Genomic DNA, 23,042 nt, shown 5'->3' with positions numbered 1-23,042 from the left:
TGAGAGTAAGTCTCACTGGATTGTTTGGCACAGCAAACTAGAAGGAAGCAACTGTATTACTCATATTTTCATTTAGTCATATTTAGTTAGTATGTGTGCTGACACAATCCTGTAGAAAATATTGTTAAAAGGAATCAAACGGCACTTCCCTCAGGTTAAGTTGATTCATTGCATCTCGTGGGATGCATGCCATCAATACATTTAGAGCGTTTAGCCACAATGAGATTGAAACTACAGCCCATTGCCTACACCAATGTTGCATAACATTATGACCACTGATAGGTGAGATTAATAACATTAATTACCTTTTAATCTTGGTACCTGTTAATGGGTGGAATTTTACTAGGCAACAAGGGAACATTTGGTCCTCAAAGTTAGTGTTGGCTAAAGGAAAAATGATTCTGAGCTAGTTTGACAAGAGCCAGATTGTGATGGTAGGCAACTGGGTCAGTGGTCCATAGCTATTACAAGTGGTTCAAGGAAGGAACAGTGGTGCACCTGCAACAGTCATGGACAGCCTAGGCCCACTGAGGTGGAGGTAAAACTGGTCCATGTGGCCCGATCCAACATAAGAGGTACTGTAGTTCAAACTGGTGAAGAAGTAAATGATGTTTCTGAAGGTGTCAGAATACACAGTGCACTGGAGTTTGCCACACATGGGGCTGCACAGGCGCAGATCAATCAATGTATGTTCAAGACTTATTCTAAAAATAACTTTCTGGCTGATTCATGTACTGAACGGATATAAAGATCCAACAGCGTATCTTAATTTTATGTATCACAGGTCAAAAAGGCTTATCCAAATGAGCAATACCTGTGTGATGTTTCCTAAAACTGTGATTGAAGTGTTATTCTTTTAAAACAAAACCATATATAAGAACAAGATATATATATTGAAGTTTACAAAACAAAAGGCATCTGATTTATTCTGAATTATTGTGGTGGTCTAAACCATCCTGCAGCCAAGCTCGGCGCTGGTGTTGTAAGGGGTTAAGCCATGTACAGAGGCTATAGTCCTCGATGCAGCTGTCCAGGGTTTGAGTCCCAGAACCGGCAACCTTTGTCCTCTTTCCTGTCTACCTACTATTGAAAAATGAAAAAATAAAGGCCTCTAGTGCAGGAAAAAATTATATAAAAAAAACTCTCCTGCAGCTATGTGGAGCTGGTTTATTATGGAGGCGTTTAGATCATTTGCATACTTGTCTATGAATGTCTGAGTAACACACGTAAGGTCAAGCAGAGCGGTAAAACTAAAAGACTTCTTGGAAAAGATTAGGCTGCAAAAAAAAACTCTGAACATGAGGTGTCAGAGTTTTACCTCTTTTACTGCAAGAGAAAAATCTAAAAAAGGTTCATATCATTTTACTCAGATTTCCTTTATTTTCTCAAACTTTCACTCTTTTTGAAATGTGCTGAATGTTTGACATAGGAACTCGTGGTGCATGTTTAATCAGCATTAGTATGTTTAATGAACACACAGGAGACCGTCTGGTTTTAAAAACTCTCAGTAACTCTATTTCTTTATTAATGTACAACCGTTGAAAATTACAGCAATTTTTTTTTTCCTTTTTCTTCCATTTTTTTAAATGATCTAACTATCAACAGCCATTATTCAGAGGTGAGCAACATGAGCTGAAGGAAAACAGAACAGAGCCAAATAAAATGCTGGGATGACAGTAAAGTCAGAAGAAAGAGCATGAGATGGGCAAATTAACAGCAAATGTCTTTAGTGGAGTGTTTGCACACGGGAGCGTCGGCGTGTGCACGCCATCTGAATGTTGGTGGGAGGTGCTGTAGCGCTTGTGAATGACGAATGAGATTACACTCAAACCGGGTTTGTCATCTGATCAGTGGAGGTACCAATGTTGGACCTTAAGGTAGGAGGTCAAGTCTAATTCAGTCTGCATTTCTCAAAATATTAAGGTCATAATATCAGTATCAGTAGGACAATTCTGTAGTTTTACCTCATCTGTTATGTTTAGGTCATGGTGCATCTCCAAGTAAAAAGGTAAAAGTTGGAGGAAAACAATGGTGGCAAAAAATTTAAGTAGCTGCTGTCAAAATCCCAACATTTTTCTCAACTATTTTGAACTTAAATATTACTACTACTAGATTTGGTTTGAAGTTAGCCATATTGAGTAGGGTACTGAGAATATTCTGTAAAAAAAAAACAAAACCAGAAAGCAATTCAGAAAACTTTCTTAAACTCTGGATGGATGGATGAGTTTATGTAAACCAGAAAAATACACCTTTAGGAATTATTTTAATCAGTTATATGGATTTAGTACAGCACGTGTACATGGTACAATCTCCATTTTTAAAATGTCCAGAAATTATTAATACAGGTGCAAGACCTGGCAAGTACCTGTATATAAGTCTGATTTATATGAAAACCACAAAATACAGATCCACTGGTTGCACTGTTGCCTTAAAGAAAAAAGGTGATCATTCTACCACATATTCCTCCTCTACTCAATTGCACAAACCTCTACTCCAAATGCTCTTTTCTAACGATAAGCCCACTTTTCTTGGGAGAACTATCCAGAAAGATTCCTAATTTCCAGCAGGCAACACATTGTTTCTTTCTTATTTCAAAGCGACTTTACTCTGTTTTTAGACACAAAACCTCAAACTGTGGCCCACAAGATCAGATCTGATGAGCTGAAACAAGTGTAAACACAACTGATGTGTCAAATATATGAAGGAGATGGGGATGAAATGAGAAGGAGGGGGTGGGGGTTACAAGCTCGACATTCTGCGATTCTGCAGCATGATGGTGGTGAGAGGAGGAAAAGACAAATGAGCAAACGAGTGTAGGGGGGGCAAAGAAAGGGAGGGTAAGTATGACTGCAACAACAGATGATTGTGGAAGGAAGCAAAGGTAGGGAAGCAAGGAAGAAAAAAGGAGGAAGGATGTTGGTGCTTTGCAGTTGCGATTGGAGCTTCAGGTGTCATGGAAATCCTTCAGCAGCGTGCGTCGCTTCTGCTCAGCAATGTGCATCTGATTCTCCAGATCCTGCAAAATAAATAAAATGTCATAGATCATCTAAAGCTGTAGATCTGTCATCAGCACCCTTCAATGCCCAGAGTGTCTTGTAAACATTCATATCCACAGAACGTTTCACATTTTTACTCATCAAAAACATCTTTTTCAGGCTGATAGTTTAAAGCAGGATGATGTTATAATAATATAAAATAATAAGCTTGGAATATCTCAAGAAAAGCATCTCACAGCATGATGCTGCCACCATCACCTGTCACTTCAGGGATGCTGTGTTCAGAGTGGTGTGTTGTGTTATTTTTTCCCAAACTGATTTTGTATAAAAGCCAAAAAGTTCCCCTTTGGCCACCAACCAGAGCCCTTTCTTCCACTTTTGCTGAGGCCAGGTAGATGTGTTGTTTAAGCATTCAGATTTTTTTTATTTTTAAATGATCCAGGAGAGGGAGCAGCCCTAGACCCAACCTGACACAGAAACAGGCGCACACAGTCACACATACGTTCTCCACCGTCACGCGTACACATAAAAACACTCACACACACCCAATGAACAGACACACAACAATGGAAGTCATGCACTCATTCGCACTCCCAATACATACGCTATACTCACAGGTCCAGGTACCGATACCCCAGAGGGGCAACCAGCCCACGGACTCAGGAGGTAGCCCCTTTCATTCCTGGGTGAAAACAGGCAGACCGCCCCAGCACCAGTCCAGACCAGTGCTGGCACCACCCAAATGACTCCAACTCCCTGCTCTGACATCGGTCCAAATGACCTCGCCAACTAGAGCCATCCCAGGACAAAACAGTTCCAGCCCCCCAATGAATTCCGATCTCAACCCCAACATGAATTTTCCCAATGGACAACCAGGACATACATATCAAACACATGCCCCAGAACCCAAACGCCATGGATGCCCTCCCCACAGGGGCACATCCCCACAACAGAGCTCCACCCCCGGAAAGCCGATAAAGACAGATCCATACAGGGCAAGCTCCACACAGCCCAGCTCCAAGCACCCCCGTTGCATCCTGCCCTCCTCCACACAGCATGCTGCAGCGGCAATGCAAGAGCACACCCGCAACACCACCCCAGTCTCCGCCCACAAGCGCCACAGAGCAGACACAACAGTCACAGCAGACTCCTCCCACCGACCCCACAGCAAGACGGGACAAGCTCACCTGGCAAGCAGTCCCCAGCAGGCGGCACCCACCTGGGGCTGACGGCCCTTACTATGCCCCAACAACCTCACCACATCAGCGCCACTGCAACGACAGTCCAGGGAGAAACACCAACCAGCTCAGCTCAGCCGATCCAAATGCAGCCGACCACAAATTCAAAAAGAGGACACAACCCCCCACCCTCCAGCTGGCTGCCCGATACTTTTTTAAAAATTTTTTTATCTTCTACTTCAGAAAAAGTTATAAAGTCTGGAAAATCAAAAATGTTTCCATGCTCAACAAATTGTTTTTTTTTCAATACTTAATCAGCCCTTTATAATGATAAAAGCTAATTTTCCAGACATTTCCAAACTTTTCCAGAATTCCTAACCCTGGATTTTTCAATGAACTGAACAATTTAGTGGGAAAATGTTTTACAACCTAACCTTGGTTTAAACCTCTTTTCAACTTTACCTTTACTTATTAAGTGAATTGCGAAGGCAAATATTTGCACTACAAAAGTTCTTCAACAAAATTCCACATCGTTCCAAACTCAAATTTCTAGATTTCTCCAACAGTTTCTTACTGAAAATCTGAGTAGAGCCCCTATGCGTAGTTAAGTTTCTTTATCTGTATGTGAGACAAATTACCATTCAATGTTGGAGTTAGGTTCTGTGATAGCATTGTGGTTGGGGATTATTACACTATCAAACATAGATAAGCCTTATTTGAAAATCTTTAATACTACAGAAAATCCAGTATGGCCGGTATAGATTCTTCAAAGAAATGCGATCAGATAAAAAACAGCTTTAAAATAGCCTATTTTGGATTTATCAGTGGGCTGTCAGTATATCAAGGGTCGGATATACAACATATACATCAATATAAATTTTACATGCAAGATGCAAAACCTGAAAAACAAAAAATGCATGGTGGAGCAGTCGGTAGCACTCCTGCCTTGCAGCAAGAAGGTCCTGGGTTCGACCCCCAGCTGGGGGTCTTTAGTCTCTCTACATTGCTCCTAGGTGTGAGTGTGTGTGTGCATGGTTGTTTGTCCTGTATCTCTGTGTTGCCCTGCGATGGACTGGCGACCTGTCCGGGGTGTACCCTGCCTCTCGCCCGCTGACTGCTGGAGATAGGCACCAGCTCCCCTGTCACCCACTATGGAATAAGCGGTATAGAAGATGAATGAATGAATGAAGATGAAAACCCTTCTTTCTAAATATGCTCTATCTGGAACTCCTTAAGCCCTACAACTATTGTAACTTACACAGAGATTTTTAATTTAGAATAGACTGGACATTTTTGTGTGGTTCGTTTTCCCTTGATGGGTTGCCCTCTCCCCTCAAAGAACTTATTTTGCATCCATACCCCTCTGTCACTGGCACTGAGCTCGCCCTCTCCTCCTACCACTCCTCTCTCGTAGCTGTCAGCTCGTTCCACCTTCCACGACAAGTTTTCTATCTCTGCTTCCAGCTGGGCCTGCTGGTATTCAAACTGCAGAGGACAGAAAAAAACATCAGGCTGAAACAGATACAGTTTACATTAATTTTAAATTTTAGAGTCAAAAATAAAGCACAGCTTGTTTGAAGATATGAGGTAAAATATTGACAAACTTATTGATATAAAGTAATGGCAAAAAACTAGACCTCCTTTTAGTTTCTAGGATTAAGAATTTGGGGGCTTTGGGGTGTACTTAGTTCCCCAGATCATTTGAACAAATGAAAACTCTACAGTTGATTGTGTTGAAGTTTGTTTCTCACCAGTTTCTTGCGCGGTCCAGACTCCATGTAATAGGCATAAGGGTAGGTGTACTGCAGCGTGTAGCGACACTGGAAACAAAGGAAAACTCATGACACCATATAGATGGGGCAAATATTTAACATTTTGACTAAAAATTTAAAAATTTCAAAGTGAGCTAGTACACCATAATCAGCTTACTGACATACGTTTTGATGATTTATACTGTATCACTTAAAAAAAAAAAAAAGATTCCAGCAGGAAAACAAAAGCAAATGAAGGGACAAAGTTTAGCAGCCTGATTAACTCCTTCTCTTCTGAACACATTTTATATGGCTGTATTATATGATGGAGTTCAGCATAAAACAACTTGGGTTTAATTCACACAAAGGTATCAGTTGTTTATTAACAGCATATCTACTCTGTCATTTCAGTACGTACACTGCTCAAAAAAATAAAGGGAACACTCAAATAACACATCCTGGATCTGAATGAATGAAATATTCTCATTGAATACTTTGTTCTGTACAAAGTTGAATGTGCTGACAACAAAATCACACAAAAATCATCAATGGAAATAAATTTATTAACCAATGGAGGCCTGGATTCAGAGTCACACACCAAATTAAAGTGGAAAAACACACTACAGGCTGATCCAACTTTGATATAATGTCCTTAAAACAAGTCAAAATGAGGCTCAGTATTGTGTGTGGCCTCCATGTGTCTGTATGACCTCCCTACAACACCTGGACATGCTCCTGATGAGACGGAGGATGGTCTCCTGAGGGATCTCCTCCCAGATCTGGACTAAAGCATCCACCAACTCCTGGACAGTCTGTGGTGCAACGTGATGTTGGTGGATGGAGCGAGACATGATGTCCCAGATGTGCTCAATCAGATTCAGGTCTGGGGAACAGACGGGCCAGTCCATAGCTTCAATGTCTTCATCTTGCAGGAACTGCTGACACACTCCATCCACATGAGGTCTAGCATTGTCCTGCATTAGGAGGAACCCAGGGCCAACCGCACCAGCATATGGTCTCACAAACGGTGTGAGGATCTCATCTCGGTACCTAATGGCAGTCAGGCTACCTCTGGCGAGCACATGGAGGGCGGTGCAGCCCTCCAAAGAAATGCCACCCCACACCATAACTGACCCACTGCCAAACCGGTCATGTTGAAGGATGTTGCAGGCAGCAGATCGCTCTCCACGGTGTCTCCAGACTCTGTCACGTCTGTCACATCTGCTCAGTGTGAACCTGCTTTCATCTGTGAAGAGCACAGGGCGCCAGTGACAAATTTACCAATCCTGGTGTTCTGTGGCTAATGCCAAGCATCCTGCACAATGTTGGGCTGTGAGCACAACCCCCATTTGTGGACGTCGGGCCCTCATACCATCCTCATGGAGTCGGTTTCTAACCGTTTGTGCAGACACATGCACATTTGTGGCCTGCTGGAGGTCATCTTGCAGGGCTCTGGCAGTGCTCCTCCTGTTCCTCCTTGCACAAAGATGGAGGTAGCGGTCCTGCTGCTGGGTTGTTGCCCTCCTACGGCCTCCTCCACGTCTCCTGGTGTACTGGCCTGTCTCCTGGTAGCGCCTCCAGGCTCTGGACACTACGCTGACAGACACAGCAAACCTTCTTGCCACAGCTCGCATTGATGTGTCATCCTGGATGAGCTGCACTACCTGAGCCACTTGTGTGGGTTGTAGAGTCCGTCTCATGCTACCACGAGTGTGAAAGCACCACCAACATTCAAAAGTGACCAAAACATCAGCCAGAAAGCATAGATACTGAGAAGTGGTCTGTGGTCCCCACATGCAGAACCACTCCTTTATTGAGTGTCTTGATAATCACCAAAGATTTCCCCCTGTTGTCTTTTCCATTTGAACAACATGTGAAATTGATTGTCAATCAGTGTTGCTTCCTAAGTGGACAGTTTGATTTCACAGACGTTTGATGTACTTGGAGTTATATTGTGTTGTTTAAGTGTTCCTTTATTTTTTGAGGGGTTGTGTATATAGGAAGGAGGTAGGTAGGTCAGTCAGTGAGGAAGGAAGAAAGTGAAGAATCGAATAAACGACCCAAAATTCCTCTTTTTTTTTATTGGGTCCCCCCCCAACAATAAAGTGGAATTTCCATCTATGCCTGTATACTTGCCATTTTTTTCCTGTATTTTGTTATTTAAACATCCAGACACAAAATTCACGGCCTGTATATAGTGTGTTCACCATACCTTGGCCAGTAGCTTTGCAGCATTATGCAGGTACTGCCAGTCGATCCAAGTACCCAGATTGTTCATTACTCTCTCCTGGATTTTCTCCTGGATCCTCTGGTACGTCTGAGCTTCTAACTGCAGGGACTTATTGTGATTCTCCCACTTGTCATTACACAAAAACAACAAATAAGCTTATATGAAGGGCATACAAAACACTCACTTATAAAACATATCTGTAGTTAAGACTATAACTGAACAGTAGATCAGCTGCTTAAAGCTTTTCCAGTGTGGTTTTCCTTCAACTTAATTTCATTAAGGAGGCTTCACTTTTGGACATGTCATTGTCCATCTAATATTTAGACATCTTTTACTTGTTTCTCTCTGCAAACGACTAAATGAACCACAAACCTATTTAGGAGGCTAAATAATAAAAATCTAAATTCAACATTAAAAACGAGAAAGATTTAAGTCTGAAATCCTTTTTATTTCCTGTCTTTATCTACTCCTTTAAAGAGTTGGAGGTTCTGAATATTAGGGTGATCATACGGTGATTAAAAGAACAAAATAAAGCACCTTACCCTCTCAAAATAGAAGAGGTATTTCTTGAGGGCCTCTCTGGCCTGAGCTTGCTGGCTCTGGTTGACTATATCAGGGTTCTCTTTGTATCGGCTGCACTCATAGTATTCACTGCCATGAGTCTTCCAGTCTCCAAGACACATCCAGCAGAAGTCTTCGAGCAGAAAACAAAATCCTTATACACTCTGCATCCACAATGAGGGGTATTTTTGTGATGCATAATGACTTGTGGCTTCTTACGCAAAAACCAAAACTTACCGTGTTTGCACTTAGAGCATTGCTGAAACAAACACAAAAGAAGGAGAAATGAATAAACCAAAAAGCTGCATGTTAATTAAAATAAAAACCCAGTCAGGCTCAACAGAGGTATCATCGGCATTCTGGCAAAATGTGGTTCTTACCATGTGATTGCACCCTCCGTTCTTTTCAATGCAGATATTGCATTTCGGACACTGAGGGAAAAAATAAGCAGACCTTAAACTAAAATCTGATCTGACGTTCACACTTTTGATCCAATAACAGAAACACATCCGCGCTCTGTTACTTAATATACAAAACTGCGAGTGTACAGTATGTATCTGCAGTCACAAAGAGTGGGTTCACGTGCAGCGATCGTACATCTTTAGTGTGGGCGCTGATGTAGTTTGCAGTCTCTGAGTCATCTGCACATTTAGTCAGCCATTTACGAATTGTTGCGCAGTCTGTAGGTGCGTGGTACATCTGGCGGCATTTGAAACTGGAAGACACACAATATGCAGCAAATTAGCAGAAATTTAGAAAGTCTGTCACCAAACAGACAACAAGATTTTCCATGAAGTGATTCACAAATTTCTATTGACTTTGTTCATCACATAACAGCTTAAAAAAAAAAAAATCTTCGAACACCACTGTCTGTGTGTCGTACCAGAAGACTTCACTGCAGCGGCTGCACTGCACTCTGCGCGCCCTGGGCTCCTGCACCTTGATGACGATAGGACAGTCTGCACCTGGACACAACTGCAACTGGAAGTGACTCTGAAAAACAAGAAAACACATCATGAGGAATAAATGCACGTCATAGGAAACCACTCCTATGTCTTTTTATTGTTGACTTGAAATTGTTTTGATTAAACAATTAAATGTGTGGTTAACCCAGGTCTACAGGGACAATTTCTGGAAGGATGTGCTTAATATCTAGATGTAATGTTTATCTAATCGTTGAAAGTAATGAAATCGTTGTTTCCATCAATCTTTGTTGGTAAAAAGTAGACAGTAACTGATTACTGAGTGAGTCTAAATAGTAAGATTTAAAACATCCCATTTGAGATTTCATCATTTGTGTAAATGTTTATACAGACTGGAAAAAGTATGACTCATATCTTCTCTGACTTTGAGTAAGTGTCAAGCCAGCAGATTTAGCCCACAGACAGACAGTGGCACACCTCAACATAGTCTCTGAAGAGGTAGCGTCTGTATTTGTCCTTTAGCTCCTCTCCTGGCAGCAGCGGGAGGACAAAGTCTTCTGGCATCCGCAGGGAACAGTCCTGAGCCATACAGGAGATACCTGAAACCACAAACATTATTAATAAAGAGTCAAAATATGGACCAGACTTAAATTCTTTTTGATGCTTTGACTAACAGGAGGAGGGTCACCATTTTCCTCAGTTAAAACAAGATAAACTGGCGGTTGAAACAATACCATATTGATACCAGCAGTTTAGCTGTTCTTTCATGATACCGATAAGACCAGAGGATGTATAGGTGATTAAACTAGCTTCCACAAAGGGCGTCCTTCAGAGCCCTTATCCCACAGGAAGTAGTCAAGTTGCTTTTCAAACTAAACATATAAAGAGATAATGGATCGATGAGGCAGGAACCAATGGATGCATAAAAGGTCCTGCAAACGTATACAAACTACGTTTCCTTTGTTAGGTTGCATCCGAAATCCTCAATGCATTTTCTTGCATAATGGTGAAGTAGAAGGGAAATGACACCAAACCAAGCTTTTTATAAAAATAAAAAGGGCTATACGCATTTTTACTCAGCCCCTTTCACCCTGTTACATCTAGACGCATGTATACTTTTCCATTACTACAAATACAGTGGTTCTATGGTGAGACCAAAATCAAATCTTTAGGCCTACATACAAAACACTATGTGTGGCACATCACCCTTAACCTTAACACACCATACACATGGTGGTGGCAGCATCATGCTGTGGGGATGCTTTTCTTCAGTAGGAACAGAGAAGACGATCAGTGTTAATGAGAAGATGGATGGAGCTAAATACAGAGAAAGACTTGAGACTGGGGTGGAGGTTCACCTTCAAACCAGGGAAATGCCCTAAACATGCAGCCAGAGCTACAATGGATGGTTCGGATCAAAGCATATACATGTGGTAGAATGGCCCAGTCAAAGTCCACACCTAATTTCAAAAAACAATTGGCAGAAATTACACTCTTTAGATGTAAAATGCAGTGAAGAACATAACCTATAAAACTTGCAGCGGTAATTGCAGTAAAAGGTGGTTTTATAAACTATTAAAATGGGGCTGATTACAAAAGCATGCCATACCAAATTCAGAAAAATCATGAATAATATTTCCTTCACAGTTCAGTTCTGCTTTGTGTCGGCCTTTCACAACAAAATACATTAAAATAACAAAGTAACAATACTTCTGAAAGGCACTTATTGCATATGTAAAACAGACTAAATCAGCTCTAAGATTAAAAAAAATGCACCAGCAAAGTGAATTCTAACTGTAGGGAGCACTGACTGGACACGATGCTGTACAAAATGGTTCTTCATGGTTTTGTTTTTATGATTAATCAGTAACTTGGAAGATCCCTGCTGTTGTGTTTGGTTTGAAAACAAAATGGTTTCTATTGTTACACTAGGCTTGGGTTAGAGGTCATTTTAAATCTGTCCTTGTTGCAGCCAACAAACAACCGTCTGACGTAGACCCACGTTATGTAGACCGAACTTATCAGAGATGTCATTTAAAAGAGACACAGGGACATTTTTTCATCCATGCAGGCTCATAAACCAAACCAGTAGAGTCACAACTTTAGGAAAGTAACCCTGGTAAACTGCATACCGTACATTGTTTTTTTGGTTTTACACAAGACATTGCACAACTTTAAACCAATCCATGTACACTCCCACACACTCGTTTGCTTTGCTGCTGACACAAGCAGACTTTCACAAGCGCTGATTTTCATGAGGCTGCTGCAACAGCATGCTTGCCTTGTAAACTTTAATCCATCTGGGACTCATCAAATCTCCCCTGAAAGCTCAAAATCTGTCTTAGATACTTTGACTTTCCACATATGAAGAAACCTGGTGAAATATGTATGATGCGCAGAGCTTTCAGCCAGTAAAAAACTGCTGCTGGATAGACTTTAAAGTGAAGCTCTGCATACTATGAAGAACCAAACCTCTAAACAAGAATGACTCAGCCACTACTATATTACATAGGATGACAACAGAGAGAGACACACATACTCGGAGCACTGCACTCACCCACTCCCATGCCATCTTTGACTAGTACGGTGCAGTGCTGCTCCCAGCATGCTTTACAGAAGGAGTGCTGACAGGGCAGAGCCAGCAGAGAGTCTCTCCGTACGACCTGTAGACACACACCACACTGGAGGGACTGAGGGGCCTGAAACACACAGAAAAAAAATAAATGAACACAGCAGTCCCAGTAGCACTCTCCTAAAATATAACGGTAAATATTTCATGAATCAATCCTCTTTGTTAAGCCTTCCTTTTATCTGTTGAAAATGTTGCTCTCTCCCAGCCCCGATAAAAGCACAGACCCGTCTTGTCATATTGTAGAAAACTGAGCTTCCTCTTTAATAGGTTCTTGCATCTCTTTGCTTCCCCTGACTTCATTTTAAACACTGATTTTGAAAATCCCCAACTTAGATTCTTCTTCCAGCAGTAACAGTTTTAAGACCTGATAGCTCTTGGCTCTTTCACTTCTATTATTAGTCCTACTCCTACTACAATTACTACTCCTCTTCCTCACAATAGTAATAGTAATAATAATAATAACAATAATAATAAGTTGCGGCAAATCTTATATTTGTACCATAAATTGTAAATTTAACTACACGATAAAGGAGTGTAACAGTGAACCCCAAACTGAAAGAAAGAAGTCATACTCACAGCGGCTAATCTGCATGTGCTGCTGGGCTGGACCAGAGCGTCTGACAAAAGCTGAGAAGAGTTGGACTTACATCTGCGTAAAACACAGGCAGAGAAAGGTTGAAAGGGAAATTCAAAAGAGGGAAAACAGAAATGAAACAGAATAGAGCTCTCTTATCACTGATTAGTTCATGCAACAGAGAACAAATGTTTGAAAAGCAGCGTCATCACTATTAAAGTTTAGCTATAAGTGTTGAGCTGGAACATGTTAAATCTCCCTTTTTTGATGGATTCAAATGTCAAAATTAGTAAAAGGGAATTTAACAGCATGAAATAATAATACAGATATAAGCCTAGAAAATCCGTAAAAGCTGCACTGTGGGAAAAACTGCAGTGCAAACAGTGAAACCAAATGTAAGAACGAGGATCATTAGACACAATTTAAATGAACTAAATATCCCAGGGAAATCAGACTCAAGGTAAATAACAAGGAAAAACACTGAAAGGAGGAGGTACGAGAGAACCTCATGGCTAAGGAAGCTGAGCCAATTAGTAACCAGAAGGTAATAAAAACAATGAAGCATGACAAGGAAGAAAAGACATACCTGTCCAGTATTTGTGAAACCTGCCAGTAAAAATGCACCAGGATCAGTTTTGCTACTGATGGCGAAACCTGCAAGAAAAATAAAGGAGATGGTTTAAACTTACTTTTAATTTAAAACAAGATTTTTCTTCAGAAAATAGGACAATAGGGGTTTTCTTCACAAAAAAAGCCTGTATAAAATGATAAAAAAAATAAAAGCTAAGAAAAATTAATTCTCCAGCTTCCTTGATAGGGTTAGTAGTTTAAAATGAAAGACATACTTAACGATTTCAAGATTACCCCTAGATCTTTCCTAACCTTTATCTGATCAACTCAAAACAAAGTGCATCACAGAACATGCTGTTTGATGATACGTTCACATACAGAATAAAACTGGAGGTTTTCAGTTTTAAAAGCACTTAATGTTCAGATTTCAAAAAGAACAAATAATTTCTTTTCATTATCTGACCTGCCGATCACTGATCTAAGCCAATCAAGGGCGAACCGATTTCAGTTTCACAGAGGACTGGTTGGATGCAATATATAGTGGGCAAATATATTTCAAAGGGCCATTTATTCACATGTTACAAGGCACGATTACATTTTGGACTTTAAACTCCCCTCGTTGCAGACAGTTGATAGTGATTTAGTGAGTGAGATGCTAAAGCCCAAGGACAGAGGCTAGGACATTGTGAGAAGACTGAGGAAACTGGGGGTTAGTCACACCAGATCTGATATTTGGAGTATTAAAACAATAATATCACAGTCACAAGTAAACGATTTCTCTTTAATATAAAAAAAAAAAAAAACAATAAAAATATGAACACACTGTTCCCCCTAATATTTAAAACTTTTTTTTTTTACACTGCTTTAGAAACCAAATGCACCTAAACACACCATAGAGAGACAAACTGTCAACTCCAGCATTCAACCTGTGTCTGTGCAAGAAAACAATGCTTTGCAATGCAGAATGGAACATGAGTCACTAAATTCATCAACACTGAACATGTTGTCTTTACGCTGGTAATGAGTGAAAAAGACTCATAGCTTGCTATTTATTAGTAGCAGTGAGCCGTTTTAAAAATAAACTCTGTAAGAAGCTATTTAGAAAGGAAACTACTTTCTAGGACATGTCGAGACTTGTCTGAGGTCCATTCAGGCTGCGAGAGAGCAACACTTGAAATAGTTAACAGGAAGGCTGAACGGAGTACAGCAAGGTTGCCGTTTTTATCCTTCTGAGCTTTCAACCTTCGTCTGTTATGGAACATTGTGGATTTGGACAGGCAAGCAGCCATTAGAAGGTTTCAGATCTAAGTACACACAGAGACTGATGTTTTAGTAACTCAGCAAACAGCTAGCATGAGCTGCTACAGATGGTTTAAATGTCAACTTTTAAATGACAGCTCTCTCGCACAGTGGTGACAAATAATCAATGACCCCTCAACACAAGGAAGGCTAGGAAAACATATTTGGAACAGTGTTTGTATGACTTTTTATGTTATACGTCTAGTTTCTGTGCTGTTTCTAGAGCAAATAGAGAAGTTTTCACAGGCATTCAGTTAACTGACAGCATAAACTCACCTTCAGAGCAGCAGCCACAATGTTCACTTCCTCCGCCAACACACGCTGGCTCTCTTTGTACGTCAGGCAGGTAAACAGGTACTCCTCTGGGTCGAAAGAATCGGCGCCCTGTTGCTCAACATCACTTGCCACTCCATCGTAATAGCCTGCAATATCGCCCTGATCCTCTTCCTCCCCTCCATCGTCTTCATCCTCCTCTTCCTCAGAGTTCACCCCGAAGTCTTCTTCATTGCTGTCCGACGCCTGGCTGTTCATGTCCACAGACATTCAGTCGATTGTGCCAATCACCCAGACAGGTAGACGAGCCGCCTACCTGTCGGATTGAAGAGGTCCAGTTCTAGTTGAAATGTCTCGACTGAAGCTCCGCCCCCCCCTCCTCCTTCTTCCCGCCTCCTTTCCACTTCACGTCGGCGTGTAGAGACACCCTCCCTTCCTGTCTGACTGAGGCGCGATGGAGCGCGCTCAGCAGCAGCGGAAGAAGCAGAAGAAGTCGCACTCTCCGTCACCCATTTGGACAATTGACTCGAGCACAATCTGGAGAAGATAGAAAGGAACAGTTAGACAAAGGGAGACCAAAAAAGGTCAAAAATGTTGGAAAAGTAACCTTACATGATACATATTAGTTTAGATATTACAAAAAACGCAGGTAGTATATTGACCGATTTCACGAATAGTGTGATATTGTTTCAAGTTAAAAGTTAAACTTATAATATTTTTTAAAGAACACATCCAATCAAAGTCATTTTTTTTCAAATAGATACATTGCAAAAGGATATTATCCATAAGCGAACATATACTTTACCCCAGACTATGTGGAGAAGCAAAACGATCACTCTGCGTACTTTAGTTAATATAATCCATCAAAAGTGCTTAATTATCTAAATGAAAGTGCGGTGAAAACAGGATTTGCCACCTTACAGATTTGCTTTTCTGTCAGACTCATATATTTCAGATCATCAAAGAAATATTACTATCAGACACTCCAGTGCAAGGACAATCCAGAACCTTCATTTGTTTTTGAGGCATTCACATGTGGACTTCCTGGTGTGCTTCACGCCATTTTAATGCTGCGTAAACCAGACATTCTCCTTCAGGATAGAAAGCTGAATTCATGGACCCATCAATTACAGCAAGTCATTCCGGTCCTGAAGCACCAAAATAGCCCCAGGTCGTAGCATTACCACCCTCATACTAAACCGTAACCTTATCTTCTTCAGAAATGCGGTGCTGGGTTTTATACCACATGTAATGGGATGTATACCTTGCAAAAAGTGGAGCTTTTGGACAAGCTCTAAATAGGGCTTTATAATAATTTCAGGACTGATAGATTTGTTCTTACATTTCTCAAGACCAGGCCATAGGTGTGTGGCTTCTTAACATTTCTTAGCCTACCTTCTGTGGTCAGGTTCTATTGAGGGGATTCATGGTTCTAACAGTGGGCAATCAGGCCTAAGCATGGCTATTGAAATTAAACCAGCGGTTAATTACAGCTAAATCATGATATAACATTAAAAGATTACTAGTTACAACAAACATTTGGTGGCAGTTGTTACCAACAATGGTGACACAACCAGTGGCTGAGTTTAGGGGGCATCTACTCTTCTACATTAAGATGAAGTGTTTTAAACAGCTTTTTACCCAGACTCCTCATCTGAAAACTACTTTCATATTTAGTCAGGTTATCTTTGTCTGTTGCTCAAATTTGCTTTAGATCTGAAATATTTATCCATGACAAGAAAAAGGAGAAACAGAAGAAACGGATAAGAAAGGACATTTGTTTTTTCGCAGCACTGTACAGGATTTACTAGAATAAAATTTGTTGGCAGTTACTCAACTACCCAAAAATATGACCACCCAATTCAAAGTCTAAACCAAATCCACTGAGAAAAAAAAAGTAATAAGTGGCTTGAGTATTAAAAACAATAAACAACTCCTGGGAGGAGTTAGACAGTCTATAATTTTTTGGCATTTGCAAAAATATGAACATTGTCCTCTGCAGAAACAACGGACATGCTACCATGGATAAAATAAGGAAGGAAATATCAGATAAAATGCTTGATGTGCTAGACATTTCTTCCTTCTAAACTAGTCACAGTAGACAATGGGAAACCTGAACTGCATAAAAACAAACGTGTCATAAACCAGTTTTTGCTAAAATCCTAGGTGTTCATGAATCATCCTCTTTCTCCTCTCAACAGTTGATCTTTATGTAATTATCATCCATACAATGAGCTAGAATGGGTCTTAATAATAACAACTACTTTGCAAATTATAGTTAATAACAGAACAGAGTTCCCCCAATAAAATCCATTTCTTTATGAATGCCATATGACTAGTTGGCCTTAATTCAAAGCCCCCAGGTTGCAAAAGGACTAGTTTGACCCTGTTGATGGTTCATTTACACTGAATTTGCAATTCAACTGTTTTTGTTCTATGCTAGTTGGGTGCTGCTGCTCTAGACCCCCTAAAATCTGGTCCAGTTCAAAACTCAATAATTAGACTTCTTACATTCTGGGCTACATTATACTAAATTAAATAGAGATTCTTGGAGTAATATTGTGTATTTTCTCAGTTTAAAATGTACACTGACAATAAAATACAGCTGAATAACAAAGCATAGATTGGCAGGATCATGGCAGGATTTTGCAGAAATGTAAGGTTTTTAAAAAGCACACTGAAGAAATAAAAACCCCAGCTAATTCTGCTTTGTGTGTCAATGACATCACAAGAGGCTCCAGAACCAATCAGCTGACTATAGCAAATATCAAGCAGGTCTTTGAAAAGTTCTGACACAGCGGCTTAAGTTCTTCCATGAGTTTCTTATCAAATTGTCCTACAATTTATCAAACGTTCTCATGGCTGCTCCACGGCATCTTGGACAAGCCCCATCTTGGAACATGGCTGTTGTGGAGCAGCCATGTTCCAAGATGGCTGCCGTGATGCAGTCACACTGTCTGGCAGGTCCTGTGTGTTTGCTACCCAAGCTTTTTAAAAGTACAAAAAGATCATGGCATACGTCATCAACCTATTTGTTATTTGCCTTTATACTCTTTACTCTTCCCTTTATACTCTTTATACTCAAACGTTTGTTGGCGAGCGCAACTTGTCATCGAAGAATGGATGAAAATCTGGTTCTCTGCCTGACCAAGAGGTCTCAACACTTTCTGTTTACCAAAATACTGGATGATGGCCATGCAAGGCCACCTCAGGATGCTCTCTGGGCCTCCACCTTTGCTAACTGGACTTCTACCTCAGCTAGCTGGACCTACACCTCCGTTGCCTGGGCCTCCACCTCAGTTAACTGGACTTCCACCTCAGCTAGATGGGCCGCCATCACTGCCAGTGGGACCTCCACCACTGCTAACAGTTCTTTCAGACTCCATCAGCAGTGTTGCGGTGAGTGAGTCCAAGAGTAGGTTATGCCCCAGGAACCCTGTGCTCAAAAAACAACGATCTGCAAATCTATACTGCACCCTTAACCAAGCTAAGGTAATTTGGGACCTACAACATAAGCCAAGAGGTCTGCTTGGTGGACATTTAAATATTAGAAGCATTTTGCCCAAGTGTGACCAAGTAATTCGAACCTGGACTTTTTATGTTAGTCTGAGACCTGGCTAAATATAAATTCACCGATGGCTGGATTGCATGTACCAGGCTACAATATCTTTCGGAAAGACCGGGTAGGAAATCCGGGTGGAGGGGTAATATTTTATGTAAGGGAACACTTAAAGTGCAAACAGATAGAATGGGTCAGTGTACACAACCTTGAATGTATTGGTCTTAAAATAGCTCTCACTCCACAAATGCCAATAACGCTGATTGGGATGTATAGACCTCCATCAGCCTCAAGTGCTTTCTATGCAGAGCTTCAGGCTCTACTTAAGGAATGTGACACAAAAAATGAAGTTATCTTGCTTGGAGATCTAAATATAAATTGGCTCAACAAATTGGTTTGGAGACAGTTAAAATCATTGACTAATTTTAAATTTACTCAATTGATTAAAGGTCCTACTAAATTAACTATTTCCTCTGAAACATGCACAGATCTTGTTTTTTCTAATTAGTGTGACAGAATTCAAAAGACGTTCAATATGATCACAGGTCTGTCAGACCATAATTTAATTCTGTTCTCAAGAAAGCTATCTGAAAATAGATTATCTTGTACTAAGAAAACAATATCAGAACAATTGAGAGTACCAAGGAGGGAGATCCCAAAATTGACTAAAACAATTTCAATTGGGATAACTATCTCACCCATAATCATGTTAGTGACAATTGTGATGTATTCATGACTGTTATCCAGGACACAATGTCTGCATTTACTAGAAAAATCAAAGCGACACCATTAAAAAAGAATCACCTCCTGTGGTTGAATGAAACCATACGGACATTACTGAAAAATCGAGATCATGCTCTTAAAATATCACTTAAAACGAAAAGGCTGAATGATAGACAGACATTTACTTCTCTTAGAAATAAAGTGGTAAAGGAAATTCGATCTGCAAAAGCAATTTCTTTTATTAATGTAATTAGTACTGCAAGAGGAAATGCTAAAGATATCTGGACAAATATTAAAAAACTAACGGGAAATGGTATAGTGCACAGAGAAATTAGGGAGCTACAGCTAGAGGAGAAAGTTATTCATGATCCAAGGGACATTGCAATAACTTTAAACAATTATTTTATAGACTCAGTTAAAAAACTGACTCAAAGCAATTCCCCCCCCCATAGAATGCCACTCACCAATGCCACTAAACGCCGACAAACCCTTTCTTGATTTGTGCGTAGTGTCGCAGTCACAAGTTGATAAAGCTGTGTGTGGCCTTAAAAGCTCTAAAGCCAAAGATGCATTTTGTATGGATGTAACATTTCTAAAATATCACAAAGAATCTTTCATCGCACCCTTAACTACTATTATAAATAAATCCATAAATGAAAGTTCCTTCCCTGAACCCTGGAAGTGCTCTGTCATTACACCAGTCTTTATGTCAGGAAATCCTGCAATAACCAGCAATTACAGAGCGATAAGCATACTTCCAGCAGTCTCAAAAGTCTTGGAAAAAATAGTAGCGGAGCAAATTGTAGTTCATCTTAACAATAGTCCATATACCTTGGACAGGATGCAGTTTGGCTTTAGAAAACATCATTCTACTGAGATGGCGGTTTGTTTCTTTTAAAAAAACATAAAATCAAAATTGGATGCAGGGGGTGTCGTTGGTGCTGTTTTCATAGATCTCAGAAAAGCGTTTGACACCATTAATCACCAGATACTGCTAACTAAATTGTCTAGTTTTAACTTTTTCCCAAGTACTCTGAACTGGATTGAATCATATATATCACCAAGATCACAGTGTGTTAGGATACAGAACATGAAGTCAACATCACGCAACAATAATCTTGGGATACCGCAGGGGTCAGTGCTAGGTCCACTGCTTTTCAGTTTGTTTATAAATGATCTGCCAAGTTGTTGTCCTTTGAATGTAATCTGCCAAATATATGCTGATGATGCTGTTCTGTATGTCCATGCAAAGGATGCAAAACATGCTGCGCTAGAGTTGACAGATGCTATGATAAATGTGTATAACCGGCTTTAGAAATCCCAACTATGCTTGAACATATCCAAGACTGTGTACTTCTCAAGAAGAGCAAATACTAACAGTGATCCTAACGTTTTTGTGCAAGGTAAAATAATTGATGTCGTACAAGAGTGTAAATACTTAGGAATCAATCTTGACTCACAACTTCTTTTTAAACAACAGATAAAAAATATTGTGAACAGAATTAAGTTTAACTTGTCCATTCCATTAACTTCTCCCATTCAACATGGGATTTTTAATCACTACAGCAAAAAACATTAAAGAGGTCAACTGGCAACGGACTTCAGATATGACTTTGCAAATATGAACCTGGAAAGAAAACACGGGGGAAACCAGCCAGTGGGTCGCGATGCCAGCCCTGCCACGGTCCGGTGTTCGCATTCCGCCCGATCCGAGTTAAAAATAGTCAGCAAAGTGGGTGACACACATCCCGCTAGGCTAATGTAACACAGCGACTCCTTACAGGTTAGATAACAGGGTTTACTGAACTGTAGAAATGTGTTTGGAGCGGGAAATTAAAGTGTGAAAACGGGCTAATAAAGTCTGGACACTGGCATCTTAGTCGGACGCCAGAGAAGAAGCTAAACGGCTGAAGTTAAATCCCCCGAGCGGCTTGCTGGGTGGTTAGCAGGGTTAGCTTCTAGGCTAGCATGCTGTAGTTCTGTTCACCAGTTTAAGCAGCAATAGACCAAAAAACAAAACAAAACACGACGAGCTACACCAATGAGCTATATAACAAGGAGCTTACAGAAGTTTTCTACTGTAAGTTAGGTTTACTTAGTGAAAAATAAAAGAGCACATCAAGAAGTAGCTACCCCTCCTTATCATTCCCTTTTCAGCCTCCGCTTCTACTCTACTCCGGGGACTGAGATGTAAACAAGGCCCGGTGCAGCTCCGGAGTAAACACATTCATTTAAACGACTGCTGCGTTCATTTCCAGAGCAAAAACCAGGCGACAGTTACCTCTGAACGAAGAGCTGGCTCGACCAGAACAACGGGCTCTGTGTGGGGGAAACGTAAAGAGCGATTTTCGCTCTTTTACTTGGCTGCAAAGCGGAAGGTGGATGGTTGGAGAGGTGCTTATCAACGACGTAACGTCCGCCTTTCGTCCCCCGAAGGTTCTCCTCTAAGCGCCATTCTCAGCATTAAACCGCTCCCGCTAATGAACATATTGGAATTAACCAAATAAAAAACAAACTCAAGCCAAAGCTTAAATCCCTCAATATCAAGGTTTTGCAGAAGTAAAAACTTTTAAATCAAGAGTTGAACTGTAAACAGGCGATAAAACAGCATCAAATAATTAAAAAAGGAAAAAGAAATAAATAGTTGCGTGAGAAAAGCGAAATATATCATTCCCAACTAGGATTAAAACTGAAGAAGGAAAAAATGCAGCTTGAAGCTTTCATTTGCAAAGATATTTCGATAGTCAAACAGTCGCAATCCGAATTAAATAGTGATACATGATAATAAAGTGAAAAGACACACATTGGATAAGAAATACATATAAATACATTTATACAAATATTTAAATGTGTTATTGACTACATAATTGGAACCATATTGCAGAAAATCATAAGTTAAATTGTGAAATAAGTGAAATTATTATAATTAGACAAATCATAATTGAATTTTATGATATCACCTATAAAATTTCCATAGGTCCTATGATATAGTCTACCATGAAATTATTGAAAATATTTGAAACTGTCACTTTGTATATTGACCTTAAATGTGATTGGGTAATATGCCCACCAACTTAAATTAAACCAATTCTTATTGCAGTGTTAACCCCACCCAATGACCTTATAAAGGGACATTAATTAAAAAAAAAATTTAATTGTGAAATTATTTCGATAATAAATATATTCAAAAACAATCAAATGCATTAACAAAAATAAGTTATTTATTTACAAAATTACTTTTACTTAAAGACGTTTATAATTATTGAAAAGTGTTTTCATGTTGGACTACAAATGGAGTATCCTGGTGCAAAGAGAGAATAAGCTTTTTCAAATTTAAGACAGTAACTATACTAGTGTGTTTGAGCATTCTTGCTGCTGCTTTCAGCGCTTGCTCCAGGTTTCACATCTCACTCTTACTTTATGTCAGCAGCAGAAACAAGTGCAACATCATAAAACGTCAAAGCACGAGATACTCTTAAGTGAACAATGATAGCATCCTCAGTGTCCAACGTCCTAATATCATGCTATAAACACTCCTGGTCCGCTAATGGCCCATAAATCACTTATCTGAAAGATACAGAACACGCACTTTGTGTTTTTTACAAGTTCCATTGGTTAAAGTGAAACTGTGAAACTTTAATGTGACTCTTCTGTTAGATGAGATAATGCACTTGTGGCAATAAAGGTATAGGAGTAAAAGCAATTTTTTTATGCATTCTCCTCTAATGCTCTTCTCTGTTGCAAATCAGAATAAGAGGGCTGAGTGGCAGGAG

General features: G+C 40.1%; 1 protein-coding gene across 1 annotated transcript; it reads right to left on the bottom strand.

Moving 5' to 3' along the window:
* Nucleotides 1–1,489: 1,489 nt before the first annotated feature.
* Nucleotides 1,490–21,708, bottom strand: arih2 (ariadne homolog 2 (Drosophila)). The gene is made up of 15 exons (XM_047374934.1): nt 21,551–21,708; nt 14,991–15,524; nt 13,432–13,499; nt 12,848–12,920; nt 12,197–12,338; nt 10,117–10,238; nt 9,600–9,709; nt 9,314–9,431; nt 9,097–9,147; nt 8,954–8,975; nt 8,698–8,849; nt 8,138–8,281; nt 5,926–5,994; nt 5,534–5,659; nt 1,490–3,016 (listed from the first exon to the last, which is right to left on the bottom strand). Exons 2-15 carry the CDS (start codon nt 15,255–15,257, stop codon nt 2,945–2,947), a joined length of 1,536 nt encoding a protein of 511 aa, XP_047230890.1. The 5' UTR covers nt 15,258–15,524; nt 21,551–21,708; the 3' UTR covers nt 1,490–2,944.
* Nucleotides 21,709–23,042: the final 1,334 nt, after the last annotated feature.

This window comes from Girardinichthys multiradiatus, chromosome 1 (genome assembly GCF_021462225.1).
Source record: "Girardinichthys multiradiatus isolate DD_20200921_A chromosome 1, DD_fGirMul_XY1, whole genome shotgun sequence".
In the NCBI taxonomy this organism is placed as follows: domain Eukaryota; kingdom Metazoa; phylum Chordata; class Actinopteri; order Cyprinodontiformes; family Goodeidae; genus Girardinichthys; species Girardinichthys multiradiatus.
The sequence above is the reverse complement of the archived record's forward strand: the minus strand, read 5'-3'. Positions and strand labels throughout refer to the sequence as shown.